This window comes from Sparus aurata, chromosome 16 (genome assembly GCF_900880675.1).
Source record: "Sparus aurata chromosome 16, fSpaAur1.1, whole genome shotgun sequence".
NCBI lineage: Eukaryota > Metazoa > Chordata > Actinopteri > Spariformes > Sparidae > Sparus > Sparus aurata.
Genome location: NC_044202.1, coordinates 17,988,308 through 18,002,658, shown reverse-complemented (window position 1 = coordinate 18,002,658; position 14,351 = coordinate 17,988,308). Strand labels below are relative to the sequence as shown.

At 41.4% G+C, this 14,351-nt stretch overlaps 2 protein-coding genes across 7 annotated transcripts in view; both read left to right on the top strand.

Moving 5' to 3' along the window:
* Nucleotides 1–297: 297 nt before the first annotated feature.
* Nucleotides 298–4,732, top strand: cln8 (CLN8 transmembrane ER and ERGIC protein). Of its 3 annotated transcripts, none has more exons than XM_030392107.1 (3): nucleotides 298–436; nucleotides 890–1,502; nucleotides 1,924–4,732. In XM_030392107.1, exons 1-3 carry the CDS (start codon nucleotides 342–344, stop codon nucleotides 2,248–2,250), a joined length of 1,035 nt encoding a protein of 344 aa, XP_030247967.1. In that variant the 5' UTR covers nucleotides 298–341; the 3' UTR covers nucleotides 2,251–4,732. The 3 variants fall into 3 exon arrangements, with proteins under 3 accessions (XP_030247967.1, XP_030247969.1, XP_030247970.1); XM_030392109.1 differs by having other exon boundaries at nucleotides 308–436; nucleotides 893–1,502; XM_030392110.1 differs by lacking the exon at nucleotides 298–436 and adding an exon at nucleotides 441–498.
* A 793-nt stretch (nucleotides 4,733–5,525) lies between these two features.
* The window catches only part of arhgef10 (Rho guanine nucleotide exchange factor (GEF) 10), a 55,586-nt gene continuing 46,760 nt past the window's right edge, over nucleotides 5,526–14,351 (top strand). For 3 of the 4 annotated variants that reach the window (XM_030391962.1, XM_030391961.1, XM_030391960.1), the window contains exons 1-2: nucleotides 5,527–5,745; nucleotides 14,171–14,281. In XM_030391962.1, the coding sequence (XP_030247822.1) occupies nucleotides 14,245–14,281 (37 nt within the window). In that variant the 5' untranslated portion in view covers nucleotides 5,527–5,745; nucleotides 14,171–14,244. Of the gene's footprint in view, nucleotides 5,746–14,170; nucleotides 14,282–14,351 lie in introns of all 4 variants that reach the window. The other variant, XM_030391959.1, reaches the window with a different exon arrangement.

Here is a 14,351-nt window from a genome sequence, read left to right as displayed (position 1 = left end):
CACAAACTGTAAAAAATGCTCTTACAATATTGTTACCATAATGTAACAGTAAAATACTTGTAAACTAGCATTCCCTTCACATCAACAGGTATGATGCTACTCACCAGGCCAGATCTTGCAATTACATTTAATTTAAACAATTTAAACAAATTCTTTGTTTTGTATACAGCCTAAGCTTTTATTTATGGCATGTACGGCTTTATGCTGCAATAAAAATCACACTGTGACAAACCATGTAGGAAGTAACCAATGGGAAGGCGCGCTACTGCAGATCGCAGTGTCGTTGACCAATGGGATGTCCTAAAGTTTGAAGTGGGCGTCACTTCCTGTTTGGAAGTCATATGACCAAATTGAAGTCGGGTGATGTGAATTTTCCTGTCGCAGCCTGCTCTATCCGCACCGGGCACACTGTGTTCAGCGGAAACACTTCTGTACGGTATGTATGAAGAGGATAGTCGATAGTCTGCGCTGAGTAATAACATTGCTTTAGTTAGACTCGTAAGTGTTTTGATAGCCGGCCCCACCTTTTGTCGTCGTTGTTTGTTTGTGTGCTAACTTGCAGCTAATACTTCACTCTGACTCAACATGTTTTATTGACAAGGACTTCAAGTTCAGTTTAAATGGATAAAACGTCACTTTTCTAGTGGTCTTGAAATAATTTGCTTGTTTTTTACCGAGTTTCCACTGTAAAAGTTTACTCATAACTGTTTGAAGTCCGGACTCAATGGCCATGGCAGCCACCTGTGTTGACAAAAGTCTATGTTAAGTTGACATGGAGTACTTACAGAGTTAAAGTGTAACTTAATGCAGCCTTGGCATCCCTGTAGTTTGTTAGAGCCATAGTAATGTTTTTATTTGTTTATTGAACGTCGTGCTGTCTTTTCTTCAGCAGCTTCCATACATCATGCCTCTCCCAGCACCTGCTCCCAGTCCCATCTGCAGCTGATCCTCTCTCCAACAACATGGATCCTGAGCAGCAAGCCAGCCCTCTCCCCCAGCCCAGTGCAGAATACTTCTCATGGGACTACCGCCTCCAGCTCATCGGCCTGGGCTTTGCCTTCTATGCAGCAGTATTCCTCCTCTCCCACCTCGTCTCTGTAGCTCTCTCACACACCTACAACTCCCTGTTAGCTAAGGAGAAGGTTTTCTGGAACCTCGCAGCGACCCGGGCAGCATTTGGCATCCAGAGCACCGTAGCCGGCCTCCGGACCCTGACCGAGGACTCTGCGTTAGCCAGAGACAGAGTGAGGGGACAAGAGGACTGGTCGTGGTTCAATGTCCTCACAGCCACAGGTTTCTTTGTGTTTGAGAATGTGGCTCTTCACGCCTCCAGTGTGGTGTTTGGATCATTTGACCTCCCGCTGGCTACACACCATTTCTTCGCCCTGTCAGGGTATGTAGGGACGGTGGTGTGGGACACGCTGGGCCACTTCCTGCCGATGGTGACACTGCTGCTGGAGATGAGCACGCCGTTTACCTGCATATCCTGGATGTTACTGAAGGTACGGGGTATTTGTGTTGAGTAAAACTGCCTCTCATCGCTTTTGTCCACACATATCTTGCACATGGTTTCTTTTCTTGATCACGGTTGAGCATTACTTGCAATTCTCTGAATGTGCAAAGAGCTCAAAGACCTTTAGTTGAATCCTGTGTAGCTGGTTGACCATAGACATCACTGCAAGTGTCACCAGGTTTCACTTCCTCTCTGATTTTTATCACCTGATGATTGTCAACAGGAAAAGTTTGCATTCTTAGAAAAAGGAAGTTCTCTATAAAAAGATTGAGCCAGTATCTAAAGTTTCTCTGTTCCTCCTACACACAGATGTTACAAGCATGCAAACATGATGGGGTTGTGAAAGAAAAGGCAAGACATTTGTGTTCCAATACTCGGCATCATGTCCTCCGTCTGTCTCCTCCCTACAGGCTGGCTGGGCACGCACCCTGTTTTGGAGAGCCAACCAGTGGGTGATGATCCACGCGTTCCACTGTCGCATGGTGCTTACCTACTACATGTGGTGGGTGGCTTTGACCAACTGGGGAGAGCTCTACACCCATGTAGCCCTGCCCCAACTGGTGCTCTTCTTCACTGGCCTGGCTCTGCTCACGCTTATTATTAACCCCATCTGGACACACAAGAAGACCATGCAGCTGCTTAATCCTGTGGACTGGAACTTTGGCAACAAGTCGGCACCTGCAAACGGTGCAACACAGGGTCAGTCTGATGGTTCCGTCAAACCTCACACCAGCTGATGGGCACCAGTGAGATCATTTACTATCTGAGTTGTACCATATGTTTTCCTGTTTTATTTTTTAATGGATGAGTGAAGTCATGTTGAGAGTGATGACAGTAAGATGGGTGTTTTTTAAAGATTTTACTTTATTTTACACTTCCTATAAGTGGATTTTGCTATTCAGAAAGCTGTTACTGTCTGGTACGATTTTGATAAAAATGCCACATTGTCTTTCCTCAGGCTTGACTTTTTAGGCAGTATTCCTGTTGGTCTGTTCTAGGGGAAGGATATTAAAGGATGAGATAAAACAAAAAATCAGTCCTTATCTACTAACCCCAATGCTGATGGATAGTTGGATGAACTTTTGTAGTCTGCAACAACGGCCATAAAATTGCTTCAAACAGCTCGTCCATTGTAATGCAAGTGTCGAGGGGGCTTCCAGAGACTTACTTGTTTTTTTTGTTTTTTCCCCAGTTGTTTTTACACATTTGAAAACAAATCCCCATCTAATTCAGTTGTTTAGGAGAATGCTGCAATGCTGTTCTTCTGTGAAGCTCCAGAAATGTTTTGACTACCAAAATTCACCTGACTTTCCATCAGTATGGCAGTGAGAAGATAATCACTGATTTTTTATTTTTGTGTGAACTCATCCTTTAATTTTCCATCTGGTCAGCTTATCTTTTAACATGCAGGTGTGGTTGTATAGGGCATTGGAACGAGGCCCTGCTTGTTTACATCACCTTCAGGTCACTGAGTTGTAAAATACCCACTTTATGAGTCATATGATTAGTTGTTTATTGACTTTAACAATAAATGAGATGGCATCTCTTAGGAGAGAAGGTCAAAGGCACAAACTTACGAAAATTTTGTTTGCCGGGAAAATCAAATCATTGAGTAAAAATGAAAATGAAACACAAGAAAATGTAAAAACATCTACAGTATTTAAAGCTTCACATGCCTTAATGCTTAAGGCGGTGATGCGCTATACACATCTTTGTCTACCCACAGCTGCTTTTGGTCAGTTGCTACTAATAGTGTTCATCTATCCGGCGACATGTTGTGTGCTTGGGGATACGATATGAGGGAGACAGGAGCGCTAAGGCTCTTTCTCAGTAGTCATCAAACGGCCCAGTAGTCTTTTTCATGAACAGCTCTGTTGTTGTTTTTACTGCAGACACAGTTGTTCAGAACTGATTAGGTAGAGCAGGCAGTCAAAGTGGTTTAAGTTGAAAGAATGTGGTTCTATAGGGTAGTAGTAGGAGCTATTAGATTACCAAGTTTACAATTGGATCTGTCTATTCGTGAGTCATATTGGTGTTATCAGACTGTGAAAGCTCTTTCAGTCAAGAGGGAAATATTTATCGTGGTCGTTAAAGAAGAAGGCCTTCAACAGAATCTTCTGTGTTGCTGGACAATAGCTCAGGACTGGTCCACTCCACAAAGGCTCCTTTGTCTAAACATGGAGATGTAATGTGGTGAATCTAAAGCAGTGTTCTAGAAGAACAACCATCTGACGTTTTGATCATGAAGATGTTTTGTTATAATGAGTCATATACAGCTTTAATGAAGTATTATTACTGGTAATATCACATCAAGATTAATTCCAATAAGATTTTTATTTTGTGATTTTACACAATGGCCTCATTGTACTGGAAATCTTTGCTTTGTGTGTTCGGTTTGTGCCTTGTCAAGTTAGTGGCATAAGTTTTTGTGTTCTTGTCACTCGGCTGCAAACTTTCACATCCTGTCAGATACAATTCCTCACTTTTCTCAGTGTGGCGGCCATATCAGCATTGCTACTGTAGCTCATGTAATTTTTTTAATCCCTAGTATTTTTAACATTAGTATTGATCTATGTTGAAGAAAATGTCAAACACCTTGAGTTTGGCTTGAAGGCTGGAGCAAAGTTACCCAGCAAAGTCTAACTTAATGGTCTATGAACGTGTAAAAAAGCTTCTATCTTACTGTCTGGTGTTTCTCACAACAGGCTAATTAGAAGTGCTATGTGATTACCAGTTAAATCCAGAAACCTCTCAAGTCTGACCAGTGGGCCGGTGCAAGCAGAAATGTACTTTGTTTTCCTCAACAATGTTTCACACATAACTGTAATCTGCCTCATGGAACAGGCACCAGGATGACTAAGATGAAGCTTCACTGTATACTACTTTTGTGTACACCTACACAACCTTAATAACTGAATCGACTTTAATAAGTTTCAAAGAAATGTCTGTATAGCATCTGAAAGCATTTTCATCAGTTTTGATATACAAACCATAACTGCACTTCTGATGTTCTTATTTCTTTACTAAAAGACATTATTAATATCGGGCCACGTTTGATTTTCACTTTTGCATTTAATTTGTCATGACGGCATAACATTAACATTATTGGCCGGAGGGTTCCCTCTAAGTTCAACACCATATGCCAGACTATTCAACAACCTATTTGTGTTGGGAAATGCTTTAATTTGAGCTACAAAATAAAATATTTTCTCACATACAGTACTGTGTCCCATGGTTTGCTTGTACTTTCATTAATGCTGTGCAATGGAGTATCTTGCCTGTAGGTGGCAGAATAAGAGTAATTATCTCCTCAGTATGTGTCCCTGTTTTTTTTCCCCATTTCACCAGACATCCATGATTGTGTTAGTCCAGTCCAAATCTGATTGTCCCTTTTTAGATTGATAGAGTGCGTTTGATGGGTTTATTTCACAAAGCAGACGAATCCATTTAAAATTTGGAGCTGTTTGCTTCTCTGATCGTATTTTAAATAAAGCCAAGTAGTGTAAAAACAAAAAGAAAATGATTTCCTGTTTCAAAGATTACTTGTGTTAAACGTTTGGAGTGTGTATGTCCTTAACTACAAACGCCTTTTAGCTATAGTGTGACTTATTTTTGCTCTAAAACACTGGCAGAAACGAGAGCATAGACGTTTTAAATCATCTGTGCATGTTAAGAGATCAATTGATGTTACTGGCTGTTAATTATTACGCTCAATACAGTGTGACAGTGGGAAACCGACATTTCCCAGAATCACACTGGAGTTCTATTTCCCAGATATAAAGAGTGATGCAGAAATGTTTTCGTCTGTTGCCTGCATTGCAGTCTACTTAGTTAGACAAAACTTCATTCCAACATCAGCTCCAGACAGCTGTTTCCAGGGGAGCCACCTCACACGTCACGTGGGTCGTTTGGAGCTCCTCTGTGCGACCCGAGCCGATCCTACCGGAGAAGACGTGGGAAGCCTGATTGACGTCGCGTACGGCCAATCGCGGCACTCCCCAAGTCCGCTCGACGACCAATCAGCTGCTCGGACGAGAGGACAGGGCTTTTCATGGATGGAGTCGGCTCGCTCCGAAAAGGGAGTTGAGTTAAAAGAAGGGCACTGAGCGAAAACTGGATGTATTTTGATGTGTTTAAAGTTGTGTCGAAGTCAGAAATGACACACGTTTAACATTGGCACGGCGTAACACTGTAGGGACACGGCTATTCTTCTGGGGGAAAGTCATAAAATGGTGAGTTGAGGACATTTTTCTGAGTTTCTGACAAAGTTTCAAACATAACTTACATTCTTGTTTTGCAAATATGTAGGTCCAGGTGAGCAGAACGACACACTGGGCTCAATAGTAGATTATAAAAGGAAATGTGAAGTGTTTATTTTGTGTGTTACAGTGAGTCAAAGGTATTTGTGCTTTCTAAGACAGTGTACGGGGAGATGGCTATAACGTGGCGCCTCAGCTAACACTGTTGCCAACACTTGTCAGCTATCTGCTTTTAAAAGGACAGTCGCTGCTTTCACACGAGCATCCATGTTAATTAATGCGTCGTAATGTCGAAATGCACTCTGATAAGAACTTGAAAATGTCTTTGTTTTACCGCGTTTTTTAAAAGTATTTCATTCAATCGAACAGGTAACTAACATTTCCTCAAGCTCTGGCTGTGTCATGTACATTTTCTAAACGCTGTCTCAGTGTTGAGCAGCATCATACTTTCTTGAACCCTCCGTCCCTCTTCAAGGATGCAATTGCAGGTGCAAGATAGCCATTTGCCTTTATAAAACTGAGAAAGAATTGGGGAAAAAAGCATGTCAAGTTTGCCACCTTGATAATAACCATGACCCAGCTGATGCAAAATGCAGACCAAGAAAGTTTGAGAATCCCTGGACTCCTAACACTCACCTAAAAAGAATAATAAGTGTCCTCCTGAGCTGCAGCAGTCAGCCCAGCTACAAATTCAAGTAGTCATGCATAGCATTCCTCAGTGCACAGCTTCAGTCAACTGGAAGATCTGCCTAAACAGGTATTAAAACCATGATTTAATTAGACTGTTTTCCCTACTAGTTGCCTTTCTGCACAGCCAACGACAAGTGCTTTCAGGAGTCTTTTAGGCTTCTAACTAAGCCTCCTGAAATTGGTTTAAATACAATGAGTGCTTTGATCTTCATCTGTATTGTCTGGTGTGGTGCATGTCCAGTTCTCTCAGCCAGTACATGGAGAGACGGAGCAGTGAGACGATCACACACACATGTATGTACACAGAAATCTCCTCTGATAATTTGTTTAGCAAATACTCAGGGTGGCCTGGCTGCAAATACAGATGCTTAATACCTCCCCCCGCTGTAAAAAAACAAAACAAAACAAAAAAACACCCAGCGAAGGCTGCACAAGCAGCACAGGTCATGTTTTTCCTTGCTCAAATTCACTGCAGTTTCCCAGTGTAGGTACTCATGTGAGTGATGTAGACACGGAGTCTTTCTTCTTCAAACCACAGCTGCTTTCCCACTCGATGTTTTCACCTTTGGGACAAAACTATTGGTGTTATGAGGAAAAGGATGTAGGGAGTCAGTGCTAATGCTATTTGTTATGTTTATGGACTTCGGGAGACAGTATTTTAGCATCATATCAATCCCTAACATCAGCATGAAAAGATGGAGCATAGCCAACTGCAGTATCTTCTTCTGTCATTGTTATAATCTGTGAACACAGATGCAATTCAGTGGAGAAATGCCAGGAATTGCTAATTGCTAAAGCAATTGTGACGAGGCAGTTACCTCAACTTTTCCATTAGCGGCTCATGGAAATGCCTCCGGTTTACCATGACTAAGCTCGGGGTGTCTGAGTACGCAGTGGTTGAGCAGAGGAGCATACCATTCATTTTTTAGAAAGGCAGTTATGGATTCACTGTCCACCCACCAGTCCACTGAGGATCCACTGAAATAAGACATGGATTAGCAACATAGTTCAGCAACAGCTGGGACAGAAAGGCCACTGTTCCCCTGCAGGTGGATGTGTGAAATTGCTCGCATACCACACACTTGTTAAGCATATGGGAACATGTGTCAGAAAGATTTAGTGCATCATAGATGTTTTAGGATGGACCTCACCATGCAGTGTTTGCTGTTTTTAGAGCTCTTATTTGACAGTAGACCTCATAGAGAGAGTAAATGATGGGGGAGGGGTAAAGTGGGTTAAGATGTGTCACAGAACTCCTCAGCCAGAATTGAACCATAGACATTTTAGTTTCATGGTACATGGTACGCATGAAAGACCACCACATTACCTATAGTTTCATTTACACCAAACACTTCTGGATAGTACCCTTGAAACCCGTACATACATGTACCCAAGCTCTACATTGGCTTTGTGTTTCCACTGCAAACAATATTTAAAAATTTAGGCGGGGTTTTCAGCAGATGGGAATAGACTGTCAACCATGTAAGTAGTGTTACATCATATCTAACAAGCATAGAAAATGAATGAAACAGGGCTGTACAATTAATCAAGACATTACTGAAATGGAAATATGACTCCAGCAAATGTCTAACCATCTTCATGATTTTATTTTATTTTTGTCAGTGAAAAATTGTAATCGTAATGCAAAAATAATCATTCCCATTATTCATGAATCATGTTGCAGTCACCATACCCGTCAAAATAAATGCATTAGGATTAATTTACCATATCGTGCAGCCTTTAAAGGAACACAGAAACACAATGGAGGACATCAGTATTTGTCGCTGTTTATTAGCTGTGTATTAGAGTCTCAGTGGCAGTCAATGGAATATTTAAAAATGGCCCGTTTGTGTCCATTGCGCTTGAGGTTGACAATTCTGTTGAACAAACGACACACTGCACTTTTTCTAACTCCATTTCTTAAGTTCTGGGCTAAGTTAGTTTAGTGTGCCTGGTACCTCAACAGTGGGGTGATGGAAAAATGGGATGGACTGGTTCTGTTCGTAGTCCACAACTTTTGCCAATGCAATGCCAAATGAACTGCTTTACTGTAATGTGCAATGAACTGACCTGAATTGCGGATGACGACACTGCATAGCAATTCCAAGGATGAGTTAAGTCAGGGGTCAATGGCAATCTCTGTCTCAAAACGGGTCTCCACCCTTCCAAAGTCAGTGCGATGAATGGTACTCTGATGATCAAGAGTTTTGTGGTTTTCCTGTGGTCATTTATTGTTATCAGACTGACTATCTCCATTCATATTTAAATGAATTCAGAGCTTAAGTCCAGCCCGTCAACAAAAGCTCTTTGAAGCAGCTGCTTATCCACTGCTCACCACACGCTGGATTGTGTTCTGCTGGTGACATGTAGGGCTCTCATAGCTTTGGTGTGGCTGACTGGGAGGGTGGAGATCAGTTAGGAGTGACAGCCAAGACTGTGGTTGCCTCTGTTTTCAAATGGACACCACGGTTAAAATATTTTACAGCCCAAGTCTTTCATTTTGTCCAGTGATTCCCAGGCTGGGAGGGCAGTGTCAGTATTTTGTCTTTTTTACTGAAAGCAGAGTCCAGCTCCAAGTTAAAACAAATGTAATAAAATAAGCATTGTGGTTGTAATGGAAAAGAATGTCTGTAAAAATACTGCTTTTATGGGAGGGATCTCACTCGATTTTTATTGGGTTACTATAATGCTTTGTGATGCATCGTGAAAGATAAACTACATGCTTTAATATTATGGACGCCAACATGCAGTAATGAGCCACTGCGATAGCAATAGCAGTGACTCATTGACCACATTTGGCTTGAAACGTGGCTTTAGAACTTGTTCCCCCTCACGTGTCCAAATACTTCAAATAAAAGTATTGCAGCCCTGCAGGCCAGACTATTGAGGTGTATTCCCTATTATCCACACCCAATAGGCCTATAATTATATACGATGGGTAATACCAGACTTTTCTGGTCTTCTAGTTGTGTTGAATGTTCAGTGTGTTTAGGGTAGGTTATGTTGCACTTAATGGGGGATTGAGTGGGGGCATAAACACTTGACTCGACCACAGAAACAAAATTAGATTTAATTATGAGGAAGACTGCTTACTTAGCTGTGATTTATTTTGATGTTTGTATCTTGATATGTTTTCAGTTCATCCTTTGCTGATCAGCAAAGGAAGCAGGTTTCCTTTTCAGGAGTCAGGATTTCTCACTTCTGTATGTCAGCAATGCCGTGCCTGTTTGTAAGCTTCTCCACCCCTTTTGAGGTCTTGGTGGGTGGTGAAGTCTGGTGTGCTGTCAAGGCTGGTTGGCCCAGATACCATGATACTGTGAACGTTCTGGGATTGATCTTCACTGAGCCACAGAGCATTCAATTTGGGATTCAGGGACCAGGCTGCCCTTATTTCTGGCAGAGTAGACAACCTGTTGATATATATCATATGCCGTAGTTACATTTGCACAGTTCTAGTAAACCAAAGCAGTTGGTTTATAATGTTGATTAGCTTAGTTGTTAAGCCATTTATAATTATGTGTTAATGAAACTTTTCTTCTCTTATGAGACGTAAAAAAAAAAAAACATCGGTACAAACAGCAACCTGACTGGCGCATGGTGGCATACAGCTACAAGGTGATGATTGTAGTTAGTATGCTGCAGCCTGCTGTCCTATCCTACCCTGAACTTCCCCACAAATACATCACAGTACTTTGTTAAACCCATCCGTCCACTCTTTGTAGGCCGGGGATGTGCTGTTTTTGGTCGAAGCCTGATTACTGTAATCCTGGCAGAGGGGGAAGATTGGGACATGCTGCTCAATAAAACATTCAGACAAAGAACTGCAAAGCCAAAGACAGACGCTCACAGCAGACTCCAAGTCTCTTTCTCTCACACCAGCCGCTCCTGCAGGCTTTTGTTTATGACTTTCTGACGGTGTGTGGAATGCCACTTGTAATTAAGTGCGCTCCAGAAAACTGCACAAGGGAATCAAAACCCCCTTGCAAAACCAGGGTTTCTGACATAGACTACAACCTTTTTGCCATAAGTGATTGGTAAGGGGTTTGGAGCAGGGCAGATCTGGAGAATTTGAATAAAGTTATTGCTTTTTAAAATCCTGGTCAGAAAGTCTGGGGAGGACATTTTTAATTAAAAGTATGAAGAGACGTCTATTTTCTTTCCAGCTACCATATGAAAGTGTCTGTCTTTAGCTTCCATCATTCTTTGATCTATTAAGATGATGTGCGGTTTGTGCATTATTATGAATTCATAGAAAGGTCAGCATGCGTTCCCGCTTGGCCAATTCTTGATTTAATAAGGTTATATAGTATTAATGAAGTAACAAACTGAGGGGTTAATCTACTGTAGTCTCATTTTAAAATAAAGGAATCTGCAACAACTTGCATTTGACATTTAAAGTGCCATCCTATACACAGCTGTAGAATTTTCTTCATGAGTAAACATCAGCGGCAATTTGTCCTCCACTCTATGGATTATGTTGACAATATGTTATGTACATATTGTCAACATATTTTCCTTGTGATTGTCTGTTCTTTAACATGGGTTATTAGGAACACACAGTTGAGCAAATTGTCTGCATCACACCAGCAGTCTAGATGACTGTTTTCCTGTTGGCAGAACACAACTTTGCCTTCCGAGCATGTAATGACATGCTCAGCTGGGTCTGTCATCAACTATATGGCTGGATTTACTTCCCTGGTGTCTTCCGCTCTGCCCTCAATCATTGCTCTCAGATCAGATGGAAATACAGTACATTTTCAATAGACACTAAGCAGATTAGCTGAGCGAAAATAAATCAGTTATGATGAATAATTTCTTGTTCTCTTTGTAAAGGTTTTTAAGATCAACCTACTCACCTGCCTTCTCTGTCGCACCATGTAAATGTTTAACTTTACAATGCTGCAGTATAGACTGCAGGTTGCTGACAGATGCTGCAGATGCCGGGAGTGCTTAAGTTGAGTTGGTCATCTCCATGGAATGAGCCAGGTGCCTGTATGGTGCACACCACATTTGAAGTCACTCCTTACCACAGACCAGACAAGGAAGGATGTCATTTGTGGAAAGGTGCATTTAGTTTTCTTCAAGAAGCAGGTGAAAAAAACGAGTAGGATTTGGGGAATATGAAGACCGGTTTCAAAGGAGTGAAAAAGACTGTCTTTGGTTGTTGATGTAATGTGCAACAAAGCAATCAAGGACAGCCATTGTGTTGTCTAAATGCATATTACAAATTTAAAAAAATGAGAGAAAAAACTTTTTCCCCTCTGGTCAAAAATGTATTTTACTCCTTGTTCCTTCAGTTGAATCTTTGAGCTTCACTGTGTAGACTGATGTAGCCTAAGTGCAGAGTTTGACACTTGAAAGCTGTTTTCAGTCATTGCTGAAAGTGTAAAAAAATCGGATTAAAAAAACGGGCCTACAAGCATGATTTGTAACAGCACAAATTGCTGGGAAGCCAGTCCTTTTCCAATTTTCACACAAACACCAACATGTATGCTGAATATTGAATATTCGAGTGACATTTTAAGCCTCCAATATAGATAGATGCAATTTGAATTATTTTACGATGATCTAGCTTTCTATGAGATAAAATGAAAACAGAAAGCACATTATAAGTCAAAGTAAATGGTTTTATATATATCTTAAAACTTGAGAATGAAAATATATATTATATATATATATATATATATATATATATATATATATATATACATATAAATATAATAAATAGATTTTGTTTTTACTTCGATCATGTGATTTGTCTCTTCTGTGCCTCTGCGTCAAGAAGAGGACACCTGAATATTTTACTTCTCCACTTCCTTCCTTCCTTCCTCTTCCACCCCTCAAGGCTCCTGTTAGGGTTAGGCTATGAGTCGTCGCTCCAAAATCTTCCAGTCACTATACAACAATGTGTGTCATGTAACTACCTGTTTCGTACATGGTGTTTCTCCGACTGTGCAGTACAACCTAGAGAAGGCCTCACCGTCATTCATACTGTATTGCATTGTAGCCACCACTCTCCGTCTCTTTGGATTCTTCTCTATTGTGTAGGCTATTTCTCCTCAGGCTGTGCAAACTCTACCTGCCTGTTAGCGCTAGCATTATCTGTAAGCCGCACTGTATTCAGCAGACAGTGGCCCTGTGTGTTCACTTTCACTGTTCTGGCCTTGTGCCCGGTGGATAGGGTGGAGGACAATGCAGCAGAGGATTTCACATTATTTGTAGACAAAACAAGCTTTGAGACTTAGAATGAGTTATCCTTTGCATCTTGTTTGCTTCAACACTGTGGTGCACGCTTGTATTAGTCAGAGGTAGACTAGTTGTGCGCTTGTGTTGTGGCTTGTATTAAACTACAGAGCTGCATGGATATAATATTGGGCATACATACCACAACAGTGGCTGCTTTATGCCACAGCATGATGTCATGAATCTGTCATCTGGTCTTGTGGCTACGAGTACGCTGAAGAGGTCTGGCTGGAAATAGCACCAGTTTTTGGTTGTTGTTTTTTTTCGAGAGGAGCCCTTTGACAGAAACTGTCACCTCTGGATACAAATTGTACATCTGCAAACAAAGGCTGTGCTGCTGAGGAATGTAACGTCTCTCCTGCCCATGCAGGTCCAAAGGTCTCTCCTGCCTCAGCATGCTAATGCCATCACCCTGGGCTAAAATGTGTGGTTGCTATTAAGTTGAAACATCACATTGACCTCTGCACCCTAAATGCTTATACATACTCTAGTTGATTTTACTTCGAGTCATGTCCAGAGTCAAGTCTATTAATATATTATAACTACCTGGGGAAACCCGTAGAGAAATGATAACATTCTTGGATTTTAAGTTGAAATATCTTCCACTGCTTGGGGCTAAATGTAACCTTTCTGATAATCAAGCATGAGAATAGATTTTTCAGGGGCTCGAGTAAAAGTGCTTTTAAATAGTACAAGAAGTGGTTGCCTTCAGCTGTGTTATCTGATCTGCATTTGATTGTATTTGATCTCTTATATTAAAGTGTGCAAAAGTATCTACTTGTGGGAAACCGTTGATTTGAGTCCTCTTTAGATTTGCTCAGTTTGATTAGGCCACAGCTGAGTAAACTAATCGAGGGACTTAACAGGGCATGTTTACTATTTACTCACTTTGAATCAATAAGAATTACCAAAATAAACAAGAGTAAAATGGAACATGAGCCTGATTTGAATAGCTTTTGTTTTAGCTGCAGAAACCCCCAACATCCCTCTTTTCCAATGGTTACTCCACAGGGCATGGCATATCGATTATCCTGGTGGGAAAGCCTATTTGTACCCTTGACATTACACACGCCCACAATTAGCATATGAGAGTGCTGTGTACACTGCAACACGTGGTAGTGTCAACAGTCCCCAGGAGCACCATAAGAGCTTCTTTTGTTTTCATTCACCCATTCATTTGTCTGAATTAGCGTGGATTCAGATTCTGATGTTGACACAAAACGTACCAGACCGTGACCACAACACAGCCGAGTACCTCTGCTGACAAAGTGCTGCTGTGATTGAGTACCAGGGAACAACAAGTGTGCTTGGGCTTTCGGAGAGCGACTGGTTAACGTATGCTGAGCCATAAGTGCCTAAGTTATGATGCAAAGAAACATTCTTCTGTCCTAAACACATTTGGGAATACCGTTTGTATAAACCCACCTATTTTGCCATTTTCATGACGTTTGTCTTTTTCCCTCAGGAATGTGTGTCGGCGTAGGAGACCCCCCTTCATGCTGCTGACTGAAGAGCTTCTGCAGGAGAAGAGCAGCAAGCATGGATGTGGAAGACTTTCCTCCCCCACCTCCTGAACGTAAAGTCAACAAAGCTTTGTCACTCATGCATGTTATGCACTTTGGTCTTAACCACATTTTGTGAACTAG

Excerpts from the sequence above, each read along its gene's own strand:
- cln8 (XM_030392107.1), top strand. The coding sequence starts at position 342 with ATGACCAAATTGAAGTCGGGTGATGTGAATTTTCCTGTCGCAGCCTGC. Across the intron at positions 437-889 it reads AGCGGAAACACTTCTGTACG|CAGCTTCCATACATCATGCC; the intron begins GTATGTATGAAG and ends TCTTTTCTTCAG. Across the intron at positions 1,503-1,923 it reads TATCCTGGATGTTACTGAAG|GCTGGCTGGGCACGCACCCT; the intron begins GTACGGGGTATT and ends TCCTCCCTACAG.